At 28.0% G+C, this 22,336-nt stretch overlaps 1 protein-coding gene across 3 annotated transcripts in view; it reads left to right on the top strand.

Annotated features, from left to right (window-relative positions):
- Positions 1 to 22,336, top strand: part of LOC135931368 (general transcription factor IIH subunit 4-like) — a 64,520-nt gene that overhangs the window by 16,516 nt on the left and 25,668 nt on the right. For all 3 annotated transcript variants that reach the window (XM_065468427.1, XM_065468428.1, XM_065468429.1), the window contains 6 exons: positions 5,304 to 5,407; positions 5,618 to 5,723; positions 10,127 to 10,195; positions 10,483 to 10,566; positions 10,898 to 11,063; positions 15,972 to 16,023. In XM_065468427.1, the coding sequence (XP_065324499.1) occupies positions 5,304 to 5,407; positions 5,618 to 5,723; positions 10,127 to 10,195; positions 10,483 to 10,566; positions 10,898 to 11,063; positions 15,972 to 16,023 (581 nt within the window). The remainder of the gene's footprint in view (positions 1 to 5,303; positions 5,408 to 5,617; positions 5,724 to 10,126; positions 10,196 to 10,482; positions 10,567 to 10,897; positions 11,064 to 15,971; positions 16,024 to 22,336) is intronic.

The following is a 22,336-nucleotide window of genomic DNA, read 5'->3' as shown; positions in this document are numbered from 1 at the left end:
ACTCTTGCAGAATTTAGAAATCATTAACATCACGAAGATTTGACCAAAAAACAGTCTAAAAATGATTTCATCCCCACTACCCCAGGATGTCATTGATGAATAACATTCAAAACCACCTTCTTTAGATTATCAGCGATAATAATCCTATCATAAACTAATTATTTCGAACGAAATATATCTTCAAATAAATAAATATTTTTTAAATCTCCGAATAATTATTTATATTATCAATAGAAACATGATTTTTAATTAATTTAATAATCTCTTTCAGATTGATATTGCTCGTTTCACTTACGACTTTACTGCGAGTGAAAGATAAATCTTCTATTAAATTAATTTTTAAATCTCATTTTTCATCTTCGAATTTTTTTTATATCGATGGTTTTTGTTCTCTCCACCCCCAAACGGGACAGAGCGCACCTTTGTTTTTATTACCAGGTCTATGAATTATCTCATAGTCGTAATTTAATAGCTTCGTCGCTAACATATTAAACGGTTATTTTATTTAGGTCTCATTCTAAGATAATTTTAAAGTTTTGTGATCCATAACTAAAATAAAATGTCTCATAAATATATTGATGGAACTTTTCGATAGCGAACATGGTCTCTAAGCCTCCGATTAACGGTGGCGTGATTATTTTCAGCCGCCCAAAGTGTCCTTGATACGTACGCAATCGGTTTCTCTTGCCCAATAAGAAATCGGCGTGCAATAACAGCTCCTAGATCATTTTCGAAAGCTTCACAAGAAATCACAACAGGAATATCGGCTGAATAAGGAATTATTTATATTTTCTTTTGATTTTAACTTCATTAAATATTTCACTTTCTTGACCTGACCAAAACCAACTAACATTTTTACTCGTTAGTCGGTGTAAAGGCGCACAAATAGAATATAAAATTTTAATATACTACTCATGGCAATTCACTATTTCAAGAAACGAACGTAATTCTTTGACACTTGACGGTATTTTACAATTTTTTATGGCAATAATCTTATCTTCTGTCTGTAGGGTGAATTCCGAATTCGTCAATAACATGACCCAAATAAGTAACTGACTTTTCTTCAATTTTAATTTTATAGGTCGTCGTTGTCAGTCCAGCCTTATTAAATCTTCTTACTTCTTCTAGATTAACTATATGATCAAAATTATTCTCGCCCGCAATAATTACACAGAAATGTACACCACTAACTATAGAAATTTTTTTTAATAGGTTGCGCATTCCGGTATAACGGTTCAGTTCACTCCTAGCCCCTAATATTTTTGCGATAAGCACTTCCATAAAATTAAATATGCCAAACCTCGGCAAATTATAATAAGATTAAACCGAACCGATACCTGTGAACTGGTTCGAGCCTCATGATTTTGTGCTTATAAAAATATGTGAAAATTATTAATATATTGATAATTCTAATCTCATTTTTATAACATTAGTATATTTGCAATTTTACAACATTTTTCAATATTTTTAAGTTTAGGACGTGTCCTGGGTCTACTTAATTTCGATACCTAATTTCTTTTTAGTCTGAGAAGATTGTGAACTATAGAATACCCTATTATAATTGTTTTTAATTTTATTCTCGTTTTTTTGTTTTATATTAATTTAAATTTAATATTTTTTGTTTTTCTGGCTGTTTAGTAACAAGTCGTCCTAGGAAACTTTATTTAATATATAAGAATTAAAAGCGATTTTTTAGAAATAATCTCACCTTCAATTTTTATAAAAATTTCAGGTAACAGTAACTAAACTCCTCTTATATTTATAAAAAAAATTCGGTTTGAGACGCGGCCAGCTTCATTCTCAAAACCAATAAAAAGGATTAGGAAAGTATATAAATATTTATCCAAAAGGTGGTGTATTTGTATAAATTTACATATTAATCAGTTTTTAGTTGTTTTTCTTAACTTATTTTTTTTTCGCAAAGGTGTTTTATTTATTTTAAAAATCTTCAATGCACACTTATAAAAATAAAGCAAAACAATGATGAAAATACTATTTAAGAATATTAAAATGATAATTAACGTACTATATCTTAGAGATCTGCAAAGTTGGCCTAATTCTATTTAAAATAATCGGTTCGGGCAGGGCCAGGCCTAATATTTAAAAAAAATTCTGGCCGGGTCGGGTCGGACCTTGGAAATTTTTTTAAATACATCTAAATTTATCAATTTTATATTGAATTTTTTATGTAAAATAAAAATATTTGATTTTATTTATTGAAACTAAACGACATATAACAAATGTCTTTTATTTTGAGTAATTATAAAGATTAATTTCTATATTTAAATAAATACGGGACGGGCTGGGTCGGAAAATTTTTTTAAAAAAAATTTTGGGTTCGGACCGGGCCGGCAAAACATTTCTAAAGAAAATTTCGGGCCGGGCCGGGCTTGAAAAATTAGGCCCGATGCAGATCACTACTATATCTATAATCTATATAAAAATATATAATTAAAAGAAGAAAAATTAATAATTAGGTAAGGTGGGCGGGGCTTAATGACCCATGTATGGATATGCAGTTGGATCGACAGATTTCGATTGATATGCTTTATCGAAGGTAAAGACCTTTTGGATGACTTGTGATTTAACGTAACCTTTGCTCTATTGTTTTGAATAATTTTAGGGCTTGGGGTCCAAATGATCTAGGTGTCTGATACTACCGGAACAAACAAAACATTATTAAGGTGGCTATATTTGTTTTTATGTTTTCCGCTTTCTTGATTGAGTTGGCAGAAAAAGATCTGGCAAAACGATCTACACACGTATAATCCCAAGCGAGAGGTAAACCTTGGTTCCAAGGGACTAGCGTCATACCATCCGGTCTGGTGAATTGATATAATTTAAAGGATTATTAATCTTGCAAGTCAAAATAACAAATTAATAAAAGAAATTGTCAATCGGTAAAAGAAATTCAAATTATTACAATTATTTATAATTTATTAAAAAATTATTTATTCGTTCATATAACATATATTTAATCAATTATATAGTCCTTGAATCAAAATCTGGAGTATCTCATATTCACCTAATTCCGAGATGTAGGGCCTCAAAGATGAGAAAAATTAGGAGCGATGTAAAATTTTTAAATTGCTCATATCTTAAAACCTATTTAAGGTAAAAATAATATAAATATATCATTTTATAGATAAAAAAACCTGTAAAAAAGATCTGTCTATAGAAAAAATAAATGGCGCTAATTTGAGTTAGCTTCCGTTTTACGTTTACACTTGTTTATAAGCAATATTGGGAGTTAGTTTTCGAAAAAAAATTTTTCCCGATATTTGTTTTTTTACTATTGAAATTTCATTTGCATATAGAGATGAGACAATTAAAATATTCTCCTTTTAAATTTATTTGCTTAACTATTAATTATTCATATTTCTTACTATATTTTAAATAATGGAATGAATTTGATTATCTGTATTTCTATATCATTAATAAAATTGAATAATAAAAATATGATATGAAAGAAATTTAATAATTGGAATCTTGATCATTATTAAGATGCCTAAAGGGCATTTGCCCCCCACTGCCTCCGGTTTAATTAGTACATTTAGAAATTCAAAATATTTTAGGATAAAATTGAAATATCCTAATATTGGTAAGTTAACAAAATTTTAACAGCAATTCATAATTTCGTATAGCACTATCTAGGTATAATATGCATATTCCGGAAGAGCCGATAGCGTCACTAGGCTTTTCACATTGTATATATTTATAAAGAGTGTTTAAAGAAAAGGAAAATTTTTTTTTCCAAAAATCAAAAAAATACGCGCCAGAACGTAAACCGGAATTTATATACTCAAAATGACGAATTTTTTTGTCCTTCGATAGACCTTTCGAGATTTTTTTATTTACAAAATGATATTTTTATTTTATTTTTACATAGTTTTTGAGATATAAGCAATTTAAAAAATTTATAGACGAAAAAATAGCCATTTTTCGCACCTTTAAGGCCCCATATCTCGGGATTCAGAGGTACAAGTGAGTAATAAACAGCTTTCTCATTTTTTTACGGATTTAAATAATTCCAGCAATTTTTAATAATTTTAAAAGAGGTCGGCCGAATTACGATTGATTTGTTATAACAATTTCTTTTATTGACTGAAACCCCCCAATGATTGTTATTTTCGTTATAAGATAAATAGTACTTTAAGTTATATCAAATACGCTAAAAAAAAATCATTAAAAACTAAAATATATAATTTTATATAAAGTTTATACACTTTAATTTTTTTTATCGATTGAGAATGACTGACCGCGTCCCAAACCTATTTTTTTTTATTAATATTGAGGAGTTAAGTAATGTCTCCTGAATTTTTTATAAAAATTGAAGGTTGTATTACTATTTTCCAAAAATCATTTTTAATTCTTATATATTAAATAAAATGATTGTAAATTGAAAAAATCAATAGAATTTTTTTTATAATCTTTGACGTAATTTTGATATTAAAGTTTTTAAGATGTTTAATTGAACGGAGACAGATAATGGTAAAATACGTCATTTTTGCCATTTTGAACCCTGATGTCTCCAAAAATATAAATGTTAGGAGGTTAAAATTTTGACAATTTCTGAATTACATTAATCTTTCTTTGCTTACCATATTTTAAAAAAATGGGGTCGGTCGAAAATCATATATTTTGCTCATTTGACTTGGAATACGGCTACCTCTTCGGGACTACCACTCAATCCCTTCATCTATGTTGAATGAAAATTATTATTTTATGAAAGATTTACTTTTATTTAAAATCCAATTTAAATATAATCACTCATAAAAATTAAGATATTAAAAAATTTAGCGAAATTTTAAAAATTATTGTTTTATAAAATCATCAGGGAAGTAACTTATCAACAAAATTACAATTTGCCTATAAAACAAAATAGTTTTAAACTGGGTCAGAAAAATTATATAAAATCGGTTCTCTCCTTTTACTGAGTTACGGTTACAGTTAAGGAAATATTTATAAAGGCGCATTCCGGTATAACGGTTCAGTTCAGTCCGAGTTCCTAATATTTTTGCGATAGCACTTCCATAAAATTAAATTAGCCAAACTTCGGCAAATTATAATAAGATATCTCATAGACCAGACCGATGACCGTTTAAAAAAAGATAAATTTAGACCTATCTTGTTTCAGAACAAAGCTTCACAAAATCTGCAACATAACCAGAGTTCAAATTTTTTTTAGATGAGACATTATGCATTCATCCTAAGGCCATTATAAAACTGATTTGATATTCATTTTTTAATCAAAATATTTGTTGTGGGAAATTTTGTTTTTAAATATTTTTTCATGTCCAAAGTGCGTTCTACATTACATGGTTGGTTCTCATGTTAAAAAGGACAACGTAAGCAAAGATACTAGGGATTTACTTTTATGCTCTGGTTTAATGAAAGCCGCTAGCAAGTATAATCAAAATTTCATTCATTTTTTTAAAAAATTGTAATCCCATTTATTCATATATTGATATCACTTATTACCTTGCCTCAAAGTTTTTTTTGGAAAGGCTCTTTAAAAGTTAATATTTTATTTTGTGTTGGGCTGATAAATCATAATTCATTATATAGATTCTTATGGTGTTTGTTTTTTTTAATAACCACTTAAAAAATATTATAGCGATTCTCTCGAAGTTTCTATATCTAAAGAAGGATTCCAATTTTTGCTCCTCGATACCAACTCTCAAATTTGGTACTTTTTGTTGTACCACTTTGAAATGCTTAAGGTAAATAATGCATTTTATTTTATTCTATTTATTGCCAAAATTTTAGCATATAAATTAATATAACCAATATTGGAAAAATATCCAATTTTTAAAGGTTGATTAGTGCTCCACTCGATATTTAATAAAAAAAAAATACCAGTTTGCTTAGATATTATGATTATCTTATTTAAAGAAATAGAAAAACATTTGATTTAAATCACGATTGATTTTTTTTAAAAAAATAATTGATTTAAATCAAAGTTTGTGGGTTCAATTATATTCTTTTAAATATAAAATTGAATTCATTAATTTTTTAAAACTTACTTCGACAATTTTTTAATGCGCATTGAAATAAGAAAATTATTTATTACGTATTTCATCCTTCGTTTCTTATTTGTTCTTATATTTTATTGTATATATGGTTTGTAGTTTTAATATTTGATTTTAAAACTTTATTAATGAAATATTTGTCTAAACTTAAAATCAAACATAAAAGTAGAATTTCTAATATTTGGTTCACATAAACTTTGATGTTTCTTGAGACATATAAGTATAACAATTACTTGTAATTCATTATTATATCTTTTATGAAACTACTCGATTCTTTCCTCGAATTTAACTTCATTAAAAGAATTCCAAATAAAGTGCTTTTTACGATATGCCATAAGAAATGTATAAAAATCATTTTACGCCTAAATAAAATTTATTACTTAATAATAAATTTATACCAAATTTCGCTTAATTTTTAAAATAAAATTTTTAAAGGTAATAAATCGCTAAAAATAATGTCAAGTAATTAAATTTTTTTTGATTAAAAAATATATATATTTAAAATAACATGTAAACTATTTGTAAAATAAAATTTATATAAAAACTATTTTAAATAAAATAATAATTTAACATTTAATTAGGTATGATCGACGGGGCTTAATGACCCATGTATGGATATGCAGTTAGAACGGCAGATTTCAGTTGATATTCTCTGTCGAAGGTAGAAGCCTTCTTTTGGATCACCTGTGATTAAACATAACCTTTGCCCTATTGTTTATAATTTTAGGGCTTGGGGTCCAAATGATCCACAGGTATCTGAGACTACCGGAACAAACAAAACATGATTAAGGTTGCTATATTTGTTTGTTTTAGTGTTTTCGGCTTTCGTGATAGAGTTGGAAGAAAAAGATCTGGCAAAACAATCCACGCAAGTATAATCCCAGGCAAGAGGTTGACCTTGGTTCTAAGGAACTAGCGTCATACCACCTGGTCTTGTTTGATTGTCGGGACTGAGGCCGGATGGTTCCAGGGTAGACGGAATATTTGAGGATTTCAAGGTTATGTTGATGATTGAATTGATAGCATGGTGTCTGGGTATGCCTTTTGAGAAACGACAGTGAAGGGGGTGGTGTCCAAGACTATCGATGTGGGTTTCACATAGGACGCATGATGTAGGTGTTACTATTTCACATCCTAAGCGAAGGCCTATGGCTATTCTGAGTTCTTCGTTGGTTAATAACAAGCCTAGATTAGAACTAGGTACAGTTTCTAACCATTCATATCCTAGATGGCATATGAGTGAAGTTGGAATTATTGGATCTGGCAGAGGGGTCATATTATTGTCATTATGCATAATTGGGTTAGAGTTTAGGTGGAGAAATAGGGATGGAAATTTTCTTTGAACAGCTTTGAAGCAAGTAATCAACGCAATGCTGTATCAATGGAAAGCTTCAGTCTCTTTTTTTAGTGAATCTGGATATGAGCGATTTGGGACATTTTTGCTCCAGAGGTCTAGTGCTGCCTTACGATGTGGGTCGATATTCAAGTCTCCCAGTGTGTGTCGAAATTTAGCAACTGAGGATAAAAAAGCTGAAATTCTTAGGGATATGGGGAATTGTATACCTATACCACCTAGCTTTGGTGGAAGGCGGCTTGCATCCAGGAGAATGATGAAAATTTGATTTATTATAGATTCGAGAGTATTTTTTAAGTGGACTTCGAGGTCCAATAATACCTCAGGGGATGTGAAAATTGTAGATGAACGAAAGGCATGTAAAATTTTTGGAATGAATAGAAAATTTTTCAGTAAATAGAAAGCCTGATGAGCAGGTAAATTGTTTAAAATATTTTTCATCTATTAAATTTAGCAAGGAATTCATCTATAAAATGAAATATAGCTTTTCCCCCTCCAATGGGTGAACCTAAATGGGTAAAGTTGGCTTTGTCCACTAAAATAAATTTTCGGGTGGGCAGTCCGATTCAGAAGGGGAATAAAATTCACACTTATGAGGGTACATTGACAATCCTGTAATAGGGATAAATGATTTATAATTGATGGAATTTTTATGATTTCGTTATAAGGGCCTGCTAGTGTGCCATCGTACAGGTACCATACATTTAATTTAAGATCACAATTGGAAGAGATTTCTTTTATAATTAATTGAATGCCTTGGCAGAATAATGCCGGACCTAAAGGGTCTCCTTGTTGGATGCCCTGTTTAGAGAGAATAATAGAATCATTAAATTTTAAAAAGGTGGGTTGGTTGTAATATGCGATGTATGTTGTATAATCTGGAAAAGTTTCACAAAAAGAGGGTATAAAATGTCCTCCTAAGTGGAAGGCATTATGTAGGTCGATTTTGAGAATGCATTGATCATGTGTATTATGGAGGATGACACGTGTCGAGTGGGATGCAGCCTCATATCCTCCAGGAACATTAAAACCAAGCTGGTTTGGTTGTAGTAGATTGGATAGGTAAGATTTTATACAGGAGCAAATTATTTTGGAAATGATTCGCTGGAAGAGTGACCCTATTGCAATAGGCCTGATGTCCTCATTGTTTTTTTTAAGGATATTAAGTGGGCTCCAAAAATGATGGGCTGAATAGGATTAAGTATATTATTATGAAAGATATGATTGAGCAATATGATGAAAATTGTGTAAGTATATTTTGATATAAGGGTATAGTTGGTTTAATTATATCTTAGGATAAATGGCTCGAAAGCCATCGATGCCTCCTGAAGAATCTTTTTTGAATGACTTTATTGTTTCCAATATTTCCATCTCGGTTAGTGGAATGGGATTATTAGATGGTGGAAGGATGATTTGTGAAAAATCTTGAGGATGTTTAGCTTGCATGACCTTGAGAGTTATATCATTATTGGGGGCCATAGTATCACTTGAACAGACTATGTTGATAGCTGAATTTACATTGCATAGGTTTATTTTATTTTCAATAAGCTTGGCCTTTTTTTATCTGTCCTAAGCTTATTGAAAGAATGTGGAGGTTGTTTGGGAATATCAAAATAACTATTATCATTTGAATTTAATGCTTTTTTGATGTTTTGTGTTAAGTTTGATTTTGATGTTGGGAGATGTAGATTTAAATATATAAATGATAATAGTTTAATCCAATTATCTAAGCTTTTAATATTTTTATTTAGGTAGGTTAAAATATCTAAAAAAAATTGTGAAATATAATTCTAGCACCTTTTGGAATACGAGCTATTGTGGGGGGGGGGGATTTCTTTCATAAATTTTTCTAACCATTCTTGTGCCTCAGCAATAAACTTTGAATTAATGTTATTATCTGGGCATGAAGATATAATAAAAGGGATTGTTTCTGTGTTGAAGCTTGAAGTTGTAGGTATTGGTTCCTAATACTATTAATAAGAGAAGGATAAGAAGAAGGAGGCATAACAGGTGCATTGTTGTTAAAGAAAGTACCTGATGAAGGGCATCTGTTTGCTCGTTTACCATGACAAATAATTTTATTTCCTTTTATTAGGGATACATTGTTTGTGCACGTGGGACATATCACCGTGGTTCATATTGTTATGTATGATTATGTTTAAAGATTACTTTATATTGAAAGATTCTTGATTTACAAAACAAAACTTATCTCAGATTCAATCAGGGTCAGCTGGTGGATTGATGAAAACTTCTCATAAAAACACTTCTACCTTAATCTAATTTAAATCAAGATTTTAAATTATATAAAATCGACTTTTTGAATTTTTTTGAAAAAATCAACCAAATTTATATAATAATAATAATATATTTTAACAGGTGTACCGATTTTTATTTTAATTAATTTGCAAAAATTCATATATTTTTTTTATTGTTTACTTTACTCTACTTTTCTCTACTTAATTATACAATCATTATTATGTGTCAGGGATATAGATTTAAGAATTTTTAAAAAATTAAACCCAGCCCGGATCTCCTTTTCATAAATTTAGTTCTAAACTTAAATATTTAGTTCCGATTTATTGATCTTTGTCTAAATAGAAACTCTTCCTTAAGAAATACACCTTCGCCATTTATTTTATAGAAAAAATATATATGTAGTATATTATGACATATTATGATATATTAAGATATTATAATATTTTGAAATATTATATTTCGTTAATAAAATTTATATAATAAGGATCGCCCGGATGAATTAGTGGAATCCTTGAAATTTTTGTTGCAACTTAACTTCTCCGTCGTTGGACAAGTATTTTTCTCTTCTAATTAAACTTTTCCCTCTGGAATTTAAGGAAAATCTAAGATTATATCTTAAAATAATTCTTAAATCCTCTTTACTATCTTAATTTAGTTATTAATTAATAATGTATATTTTTTTAAAGACATAAGAAACTAATATATAGGCCTATTTTTATAATATATTTTAAAAAATTGATCTTTATAGTAAATTTATACAAATAAAATTTTTTGTTTAAAGGTTTCCAAAAATATTTTAAAAAAATTATAAATATGCCATTATATATATTTATCAATTAGGATTATCCTTCTAACAACTTAAGTATAACTATAAACAAGTTATTGCAAAATCTGCGTGAATTAGGCATAGTATACCAAAGAAAAGTAAAATAAATTCCTTATTTTATGTTAAAAAATTATTTAGAGGAGTTTTTTTCTTCTGTTTATACATATTTTCTTAAACAAATAAAATTATAATTACTAAGCTTAAAAATAATGGTCTTTAAAAGTATAAATTACTTTAGTGTTGTTGAGACAAGGGATTGCATCATTTTCTAACCCAATTAGACATTTTTTTATTATAAAATCACTCATTTATATTATAATTAAACAAAAATTATATATGATATATTGATTATTCCAAAATAACATCCCCTACCTAATTTTTTTAAAAAAATTTCTACCCATATATTATTTTATACGTTGAACCATTCAGAGATCGGATGGCAGGTTTTATCCAACATCTTTGGCCGTGAGCCTAATTTGCGCGTCTCAGAACAGCAAGGCCTCGAAATATACCTCATCATCAACATTTAACAACCACGACAAAAGGTTGGGTCATATCATCGTTGAAACCAATTTTCGGGTTTATGCCTATAGCGGTAATATAAATTTATGGGCTCATATATCTTTATTTTTCTTTCTATCTTTCTTGAAAAGGAAATAGAAAATAATAAATCTTATTTTTTTTTCTACTAAATATAAAAGAATATAATATACAAACTGGGGGGGGGGCTCATCTTATTGGATATGCAAACTTTTTCTCTGCTTTAAAATTACCCGATTTAGAAAGAATATGTCTTCTTAATTTATTTTTTTAAATATTTTATAAAAGGTCTGATTTATGGATATTCTGGTTCTTCTATGTTTAACTTGATTCATAATGATCAGAGTTTACGCTTTTCTTCCATATATAAACTCAAATGACTTCTACGATTGTTAAAACGTAACGTACCCTCTTACACTTAAGTTATTTTTTGTTTGGGCTGTAAATTTGCAAAAAAATAAACATCAGCTGTCTAGTCTTTTTCCATTTCTTTGTTGGTAGCCATTGATAATATGTGCGAATCATTACAAAAACTATTTAAGTATTCGGAATCTTATAACATAAATAGACCGATTATTATTCCTGAAATCCTCATCTTATTGAGACAATCCATCACATGAATTCAAATATATTACAGTGATTCCATTTTAAACTGTCTAATGTTTTAGCGATCGTTAAAATAAATGATTTGGCATGATATTTATTTATGTAATAAATATTAATAAAATCTATATTTTTGAGAATTAGTTTAACCAAATCCAAAAAGTTATATATGCCTGGTTGAAAATCGCGAAAATTCTAAATTTTCTGGTCAGAAATTATATATCAGTTGGTTTCTTATTTTGTAAAATTAAAAAAATTTTGAAAAAGGAATATTCCTGGGTACTAAACTTCAAGAATGTTTATAACATTTTAATTTTTAACTAAAAAATCGTTAATATATTTTTGTTACTTATTTTTTTAAATAACTTTAAAGATTTTATACCAAAGATTGTCAATTTTTAAATCCAGATACATAGTTATAAATACGTTTTAAAAATTACTGTATAAGATACAGATACCAGGGTTGGCAAGTCGGTCAATTTACCAGTCAAATTCAGTCAATTGACCGGAGGAGTATTTGACAGGTCAAATACTCTAAAAAAATTAAAAATTAAAAATATGTTTAAAAAAAGAAAAAACGATGTAAATACATGTGATCACAATGTTTGCTTATTTTTTGTGTCCACAATATCAAGAGGAGAACTCACTATTAGTGAAATTAATAAAGTATGTGATATAATTCAAGAATTAGCTATTTTACAAGGTAGTGATGACCAAAATATTTTAAGTTATATAATTAATTTCAGAAGAAAAAACAGCATGTTTAATATAGCAATCTATGTGGAAAGTAGTAATTTCCAGAAACAATTAATTCCGACCTCTAGTTAATAGATTAAACTTTGTCCACCCTGCCCATTAAGAGACTAACAATTCCTAATTCTACTTCTTCTTTAGAAAGAAATAGGTCGATTTGGGTTAATATTCTTATGAAAATAGAAATCGATTGAAGATCTAAGACAGCAGGAAAATTTATTATAAAATATTAAAGAAAATGATAATATTGAATATGAATCAGAACAAAACTCTGCTACAGATAGCTACACGTTAGTTATTGAATGACAATGAATTTAAAAAATTAATGTTATAGATTCATTTTACTATTATATTCAAAATAAAGTTAATATTAACTTAAAAAAACATATATTTGAATTTGACCATATTTGACCGTCAAATATCGGTCAATTGACCGAAACGTATTTGACTTGTCAAATGCACAACCCTGACAGATACAATATGCTTTTTCAAAAAGTTGCAAAATAGTGATATTTAAAAAATCAAAAAAAATATATAATATGTTTATACTTATGCAAGCTATCAATATCAAGAAAATTCTCTTGGATAATATGATATTTTTAACTGTTTTATTATTTTTATAAGGTATATTCTAACATCTTTAATGAAAGTGGATGAATTTTCGAGTTTTATGTATTAATATTATTTTTGAAAGTAGCATGTGCTTTATCAAACAAGAAATTTTCAAATACCTTTTTTTTATCGTCATTATTAACCCAACTAATTTTAAAGTAAGGATATGGTAGTTTAAGATCTCATTTTAATTTCAAATTAAAATTAAAAATATTTTCAAATTTTATATTGAGTCAAATTTCGATGGCCCTAAGAAGTAATAAACCAAAACCTTATTTGGTTTTAAGTAAATCATGTATACTTTTTATAATAAATAAAATGGGGACCAATTCCTCATGATTTGCTAGTGTTGTCAGACGGCTCGATTTGACCCGGTTTTTAATAACTCAATATTTTAGTCAGAAAAATGCCCGAAACTCTTGATTTCACTAATTGATATCCATACATTTGTACAATCTATGACCAAAAATCTTCAAACTTGCATAATATTTTTATGTATGAAATATTGAGTTAAACTAAAATCAGCACAAATCGAGTCGTTTAACAACACTAATTTTACATTTAAAACACCTCATTAAATCTTACGATTTTCAATGTTCCGCATTACTAACATATCTTACTTGAGAAGTATCGCTACTTTGCTCGCAATTTATATTGCCCACACATTTTTTTATAAACTATGCGATTCTTAGCCTGTAATTTTCGTCATTCATCTATGTTATTTTAAATGAAATTCATTTTCGCTTTAGATCATTCTATGTCATTTGCGCTAGAAAATCAAGATTTTCTGCCCACCCCTTTTGATTTCGATGATAATTTATTAACTGGTTATATATGTTGACATTAGATCAATTATTTTTTTGTGCATTAGCAACTATATTAACCGAGATAATCGGGGTTAAAGGTCCAAAAATCGTCTTTTTGCTCCTTTTACTGATGTTAAATAACTAGAAGACATGGTAAATAAATTCTTTAAATCCTGGGTTTAAAGCAGATATTGCAACATATTTTACTAATCGACACAAACGCATATGTTTTGTTGAAAGTTTAAAACGATAAGGTCTTTTTAAAAAACATTTAGTCAAATTGAAACAAGGAGGAAATAGCTTGGTATTATTTGAGTATAATAAATAAAATCTGTATTTTTAAATCATATATAATGAAGATAGTGAAAAACGAATTGTAATTTGAAAAATAGGTCTCTTCGTTTCAGATATGTGATTCATTCTTTTAATTATACTTTTTATGGAGGCTGTGCACCCACATAAATTTGCCAATGGCTGCAAGGGACCCACAGCCCTAACGAAGTCGACGCCTAATGGTCGAAACTTGCTACACTTCCTCAATAAAGCACCTATTTTTATATATAATAATTTCATAAAAAATAACAAAATTCCTTCAAATCATCAGTTGATATATAATGAATTAACCAACAACTAATGTTGATCACTACCTAAATAGGCAATGGCCATATGAGAACAGTTAACTCTGCCCAACACACCTCGTCCTTCATCTTCTCCATGATCAGATATTCCACCAGTTGGAAGCTCTTTCGATAATCTTCTAATCTAGCCAAATGTCGATTTCATTTGTGTTTTGTTTATGAGAAATCGCAGCGATTGCTAGATGATTTAAATTTAATGACTTCACACGTCAAACTTCTTTCCCGCTAAATCAATCATATTTTTTTAAACAGAAAATTAAGGGATTTTTTTTATTCTAATATTTTTTTGAGTTATTTTATTTTCGCCCTGCTTTATCCAACTTTTTAAAAAGCGAAATGAAAAAATATTAAGCCGGAATTTAAGAGATATATTTTGAATTAAAAAAAAATAAAATTTATACATATACAATATTTTTTTTATAATTTTTGTACGCTTGTTTTTTTAATAAATGGAATCGATCAATAAATATAAATACATGTATATAATAATAATAATAAAAATATTATCAGTATATCTGCTTGCCTATTATATCACAAAATTTATATCCGCCCCCACCCCCACCGCCGATAAATTGGAAAAAATGCCCGAAACAAGCCTTTTCTTCTTATTCTACCCTTAAAATATTTCAAATTCATCTCGCTTCCGTTGTTGTAAAATTATTTTAATCCTCTCGTCAAATATCCTCCCCGTGTAGACCTCTAATATATAATCAATATACATCTTTTTTAAGAATTCCATCTTGTGCGACTTTCACCATACTATATTTAGATAGCATATTATCATGAGTTATTTTTATTTTATCTAATAAAATATTTTTAATAGAGAGATATATTTACATTTTTTAGAATTAAATTTGTTGTACGGCTAAGTCTAAATTTAAAATGAGATCTACATTATGATTGACAGTCGTATACCTTCACTAGCTCTTGCTAGATTGCCAATGAGTTTCGTATTAATGATGTGTTATTATACTTTTTTTTCAATTAAATTTTAATCATTGATTATGATCAGGGTATATATATAATTTAAATCATCGATTTTTTTATTTAAATCAAACTTTTAGGACGAATTTTATACGATCAAACAATCTAGGGATATTATTTTACAACCAGTGATTTGTGAATAAAAATTTTGCACCATGTAATAAATTTATGCATAATTTAAGGCTTAAAAAATTGGGAATATTATTTCCATTTTGATCTAAACGGTTTGTTTAAAAGGATCGTATAATAATGATACTGTCTTAATTAATTTTTTTATTTTTTAGAATAGAATCACTAAATTTAAAATATATAGGTAACATCAAAAATTAAATTATATGATAAAGATAGTAAAATAGTTTGGAAATAATTTAATGTTATAATTATAAATAAGCTAAAGCATTATGCCTATTTTATTTGTCCTAACATTTGATTTAAATCATAAAAAAAATCAAATAAACGAATTAATTTTTATTTCCACACCCTGGTTCTGATTAATCTATCACATTCACATTTATATATAAATATAATAGTATAAAGGTATTTACTAAAATTATTTGTGAAACACAGATTCCGATTTGCAAATTGAAGTCTTGTCCTTATTTTGTGATATGCAATATAGGTAAATTATAAAAAAATTAATCTAAATATGTTTTTATTAGAAATTTTATATAATTTTTGTAAATCCATCAATTTCATTTGTGTGCTAACAAGTGAGTCACTTGAAGTGATGCAAACTATTTAAATAACGCGGCTAGATAATTTAATATTAGTTTACATTAACTATAAATATATTTTACAAGTTTGAATTGTTACGCATAAAGTTTAAAACGATATTTTACACAATATATACAAAATTTTCAAAATATTTACTATTCAGGAGCAATAAACTGTTACCGTTTAAAGGGTTTTTCGGGTTTTAAAAGAGAATATTTAGAAGATTGAATTTTTCTTAAATAAAAATATAAGAGAAATGGATATAATATTTGATAAGAGTATGATAATGCAAAGGTTATAAATATTTGGGTGTGTATTTCATTATTACTATTATAAACCTGTATTCAATTTGATACGGCTAAATGGATTAATTTATATTTTGTTTATATAATATCAATTTAAGATTTAAATCTTACTTATCTTCTCCAATGCTTAAAAACGAGGATAATCGCCATAATTAGAAATGTAAATAATTAAATAAAATGAAGAATAAGTATATAATGTAAAAAAAAATGACCGTTATAAAAATTATAAAACTCGATAGGGAAAATATTACTTCTCAAATATATGGTCTTAAATTACATTTTATAAAAAATCAGAACCAGTTTAGAATAAATATTTAGGTTCGATTCGCTACTTTTGGTTAATGTCCAGAATACTTTAAAGGTGCATTCAAGTATAATGGTTTGGGTCTAGGTATATTTTTAGATACCTTTATTATCTTACCCTGCCATCATTTTATCCATTTAATGATCAAAAATTTCTGGCACCCCCATTATGATTTTTTTTATTAAGTGTTTTTGTTTTACTTTATAAGAATAAAAGGCTAGAATTCTTTATTAAGTGGTTTAATCTTATATTTATAGGGTTAGTATATTCCTTTTTTGAACATGGACTTCTCTCATATCACATTAATACCCTTAAATGTTTTCCTCGAATGGCGATTACCAAAAGGATATTTCGGCGAAATCTTTACTGCGAATATATAACCGCAAAATTATTATCGTCAATAGATTCCCACTTATATATTGCCGCGAAACATGATCGCGAAAGCATTACAGCAAATTCAGAACTGCAAATTATCGAAAATGCATTCAAAGCTAAAATCTGGTGTGGGCTATGGTTAGATTATTATTAATTAATTAATAAAAACAGTAGTAAGGTAAACACAATTAATTTTGAAGAACTGGAAAATGACAAAAATGACGACATAAATAAAGATTACGACGACATAAATAAATATTACGATCTGCTAAAATAGTTCTGGAAAAAGGTCTTGATAGCAAAGAGAATAATGCATACAAAGTGATATTAAACTGAACGTAGCGACGACGATGCAAGTTACAGGCACAAGATATACAATCATATCGCATCCTGTAGCTAATAAAGTGGGCATCAAAAACATGAAGAAATTTCACATCAAATTAACAGGTTATGATAGGAATATGATAAAGTCCTTGGCATTGCACACATTAACGTAAACTATGAAGGCATAATAAAAAATTTGGAAGCTTATATTGTGGAAAGTACAAAAAGTGCATTCCTTAGTAGGGTATGATGCGTTTAAAGGCATTTTAAAGAAATTAATAGAGAATAATGACAATAACTATAATGATAAACCAGTGCAATTGAAATATGAGAAAATGGGAGCAGAAACTTCGTGTGATAAACGTATACGGAAGTCATAGACAATAAAAGGAGAGGCGATGTTATAAAAAATAGAACTTATATAAAAAGGATTAATAAAAAAATAGAAAATGAACCAAATATAGTCAAAGATTGCCTTTTCAAATCAGACAAAATAGTTATAAAACCTAAAAAAAACTACAAAATGTACATGCTAGACATCTGTGAGCAAAACCAAAGTATTGGCAATAGATCATGCGCGGTGGCCTGGAAACAATCCTGAGACAGATTTGAGTATAAATACTTCCCAAATTTTTTTTAGAATGGGAAAAGGAAGTAACTGAGAGGTTCAAAGATTTTATCATGTCTATTGATGAGACATTAAAAAGATCTCAGTATGTTAAATATTTAGAAAAATATGTAATAAATAAAATATTTCATTAAAAACTTTAATCTATCAAAAAAATTTCGACGTCATCTAAATTCAAATCCTACTTTAAATGTATTGATAAAATATGATTAAATCAAATATTCTTAAAAAGATATTTATAACACGCGCCAAATTAATATTAAATAAACGCTAAGATAAATATTAACGCCATATTATTAAAATGCAATTTGTAAAATTTAATTATTCCAACCCAATTCAATATTATTCCAATACATTATATAAAATGACTATAATATAATAACCACAAATAATAATGATAAACTATGATGATAATAACAACTGAGTGGTGTTGATAATGACAATTTGAAGCATAACTGCTAGGAAACAAAACTGATGATCAGGCTGATGACATAACGTTAACGTTAAACAATATGGACAACAGACAAACCGTTAAGCGGCGATTTGAATAAACTTGCGTACAAGATCAAGAACATTAGAACGGGAAAACCTAGGTGGTGTTTCTTTGGAGGGTAAAATGTTAAATTTTTCAAAGATATTTATTTTATACCTAACGATTTACATTTTTTATTATTTTATTACTTAAGTTAAATTTAATCTTAAACAAAGAACATTTTGTTCGTTTTGCATAACCTAATGATTGATTATTATTTTATTATTTATTTTATCGATTAATATAAAAGATATATATAATAGCAAACATTTTTCTAAAATGAGATGGTATTTTTATTTTGTGACACATTTATGATATGTATTTCTATATACTTTTGTTTACTTCTCATGTGCTTTTGATTTTGATTACTCCTTATGTTCTTATATTTATAGATTACTTCTCATGTGCTATAATTTGCTGATGAATAAAATTACAGAAAATAATCTTGAACACACAATTTTAACACTAACCATAGCCCACACTTAAATGCATCTCGATAATACATTTACAATTCTGGGAAATTATGATGAATACATAAGTGTATTTTACAAATATAATTCTATAAGCTATCTGGAGATATAATATATTAATAAATATTAATGAAACTTACCCTTAAATTTTTTATTTTTCTCTTTGTTAACTTGTTTCTCTGCTTCTTTCAAACACATTACGGAAATAAGAATCTTCTTTATGATTTTTTTCTTATTATTATTTGAAAGTATGAGCTGACCAAAAAACATCCATGTAAAACTTGTTCTATTGTTATGTATGGTCAGGATTTGGCAAATTTTCATATAATTGTATCCGGATAAAGATGCCTTTTTAAAAGATTGAATTTAAGATATTAGATACTTAGCAAATATTTCAATAAGATATTTGTATCTTTTTTTTTATAAAGTATCTAAGATATACATTTTTGAAGTTTAATAGTCAATCGAAATGTATTAAGGTTCAATAATAGATAATGGATGCATTCCTTTAAAAGCAAACAAAGTTAATAGATTATTAAATTTTTCCCAAGATATTGTTTTCTCTTGAAAACTTTCAGTTTTTACAATTTCTTTTTGTTTTTAGTTTGTGTAATACTTAATGATGATTCATGTAATTTTATATGATTCTCGATGTTCTCTCTATCAGTGAAACAAAAATATTTCAGATTATAGGTTTTTTACTATTATTCTTTTATTTTAAATACATTTTATTAATATTTCTTTTTAATTCTAGATAATTTTTTATATATAATTATATTTCATTATCAATCATTAATATGAAGATATTTTTCAAAAAATTTTCTAAATTTAGCATATGAATGATATGATATTGAATATGAAATGAATATCATTATAATTGTGATTTTTAATAAAATATAATATACTTTTTAATGGTTGACGAAATTAGATAATGAATCTGCAAAGCTACATGAATTTGTGACATTCTTTACTATGTAGTAATACATTATTGGGAGTATGTTCATATTGGATGACTTTAAAAAATTTTCTATTTTATATGCTACTTGATTCGTAATTTTTGGGATAATGATGGATATATGGCCATTTTAATGGTAGTTGTTTAGAAAATTGTTATATGACGATTGACGACCTATATCTTTAACTTATCTTAAAATATCTAAATGGGATTAAATTTTTAATTTTAAAATGATATTTTAAATTAACGAATATATATGTTTTTATAGTATCTGTATCTTTTAAATATAAATTTTATTAAGATACAGATATTTTTAAATAATTTATATTTTGGGTACAAGATCCTTTCGAAAGTTTACAAAGATATCCAAACTATATTGCAGATCATAGGTCATATAGGTAACATTGTAAAAAATATAAATGATAGTAATATTAGTAAAAGTTTAATTTATTATAAATATTTTTATACAAGTTTTGGGTTCTATTTAAAAATTAGAGCCTGAAATTGTTGGCGGGATTAATGTCTAAAAATGATCGACGTGGCGCAGAGGTCTAGTTAAATCAATATTAATGTCTTGTTGAATTTTATCGGAGTTAGATAGGGATTGACCTGGCAGTTACTAGGGCTACCTCGTCCGTTATTGTGTGACATGATTTTCTGCTTTTAAAACTTTTTACATACGTTTTTATATAAAGATGATGTTTTAAAATATAAAATTTTCAATATTTTAGGATTTTGTCCCCCAAAAAACAAAAGATCTCAGACTAACGTCTCCAATAAAGATAATCAAAAAGCATTTCCAATAGTTTATTCAAAAAAGGAAGTATGTGTTGAAACCTTAAATATTTGACTTGATCTCGAATTCGGTCAAAAATTAAAATGAGATGACAAAATTACAATCTTCTTCATCATGTCAAATCCAAAACATTGAGATCTTTAAAACGAGTCTTATCCTTCCACATGGCTTAGCTTTGGGCCATATCAAAGTCATTTTTCTTACCATCATCTCCTTGCGGATTTGAGAAGTTAAGGACTTGCCGGTTCACGTTGGTTGACCCCCTCCTTAGCACCTCTCCATATCATCTCAGTTTGCTCTTGATCTTTTCCGTTAAATAGATACGCTAGAGGTCTGCATTATTTTTCAGGCGAAATGAGCAGAACAGACTTCAATTTATTAAATATTTCATAATATTGCAGATTATATATGTTTAATTAAAAATACATGAAAATAAAGAATAAAGAGCCAAACCAGCCTTGAAATAATTTTTAAATATTAGGCGGGCATGTTAAACAAAATTTATAGATAAATCGGCAGACGGGCGGGTAAATTTTTTTTAAAAAAAATTATAAGTGGGCGGGTTAAAAAAATAACTAGTGGGCGGGCTATTCTAATAACCATTGCAGATCTCTAAGCCATCATCTTTCTTAAACTATCATTAGTCATACGATCTAGCTTAGTTTAACCTAGTCTCCATCTGATTATTCCCATTTCGGTTACATCCAACATCTTCTCGGAAGTTCGCAGTGTCCAAGCTTCACATCCATACAGCAGGGTCTGACGATAGTTCGATAGGCTTAAGCCTTAGTGACATCTTCCTGTCACAAAGCATACTAGAAATGCTTCTCCATTTCATCCAACCCCTATATATCCTAATGCTGACCTCGTAGTGACAATCTTCGTTTTGATGTATTGTAGATCAAAGATAGCCAAACTTTTCGACTTTATATGGAGCAAGTTGCAATCTCTTACATCGATTTGCAAAATTTGTTATTATATATTGTTTTAGAAGAGCCTGATGATAGTTTTACTGAACTGGAAAAGGCATAATACCATACCCTGAAATATGGGGGTGTCTGTGCAAAGGAGGAATTCCGGAAGGTTCTGGAAAACTTATTAGAGGTATGTAAGAGAATTCAACTTCAATGGTTAAAACGACGGTCGATGACTCAAGGCCGTTTTTCATAGAAACCATTGTTCAGCTTTAAGCCACTCTCTTCGTGCTCATCTTCGACACTATAACAGAGGACCTGCAGAGATCAACACCATGATCAATATTGTATGCAGAGATATCGTGATTTATGAATAAATGGAAATGATAGCAGCACAGCCGACCGGTGTGTGGGCAGTTAGGTTGTAATAATATAATCTTGCGTTTGCTCTTCTAAGACTTCACATAAGGTCGAAAAGTTTAACTCTCTTTGGTCTACAATACATCAAGGCATAGGTTTCCATTACGATATCCTAGGATTCAGAAGAGGTGGTTAAAATGGAGAATTAAATCGATGCACTTTGTGACAGGAAGATGCCACCATGGCTTATAGCAA

This window comes from Gordionus sp. m RMFG-2023, chromosome 1, assembly GCF_954871325.1.
Source record: "Gordionus sp. m RMFG-2023 chromosome 1, tfGorSpeb1-WG-v2, whole genome shotgun sequence".
NCBI classification, from domain to species: Eukaryota; Metazoa; Nematomorpha; class Gordioida; order Chordodea; family Parachordodidae; genus Gordionus; species Gordionus sp. m RMFG-2023.
Note: the sequence above shows the minus strand (reverse complement) of the source record. Positions and strands in the feature narration are given on the sequence as shown.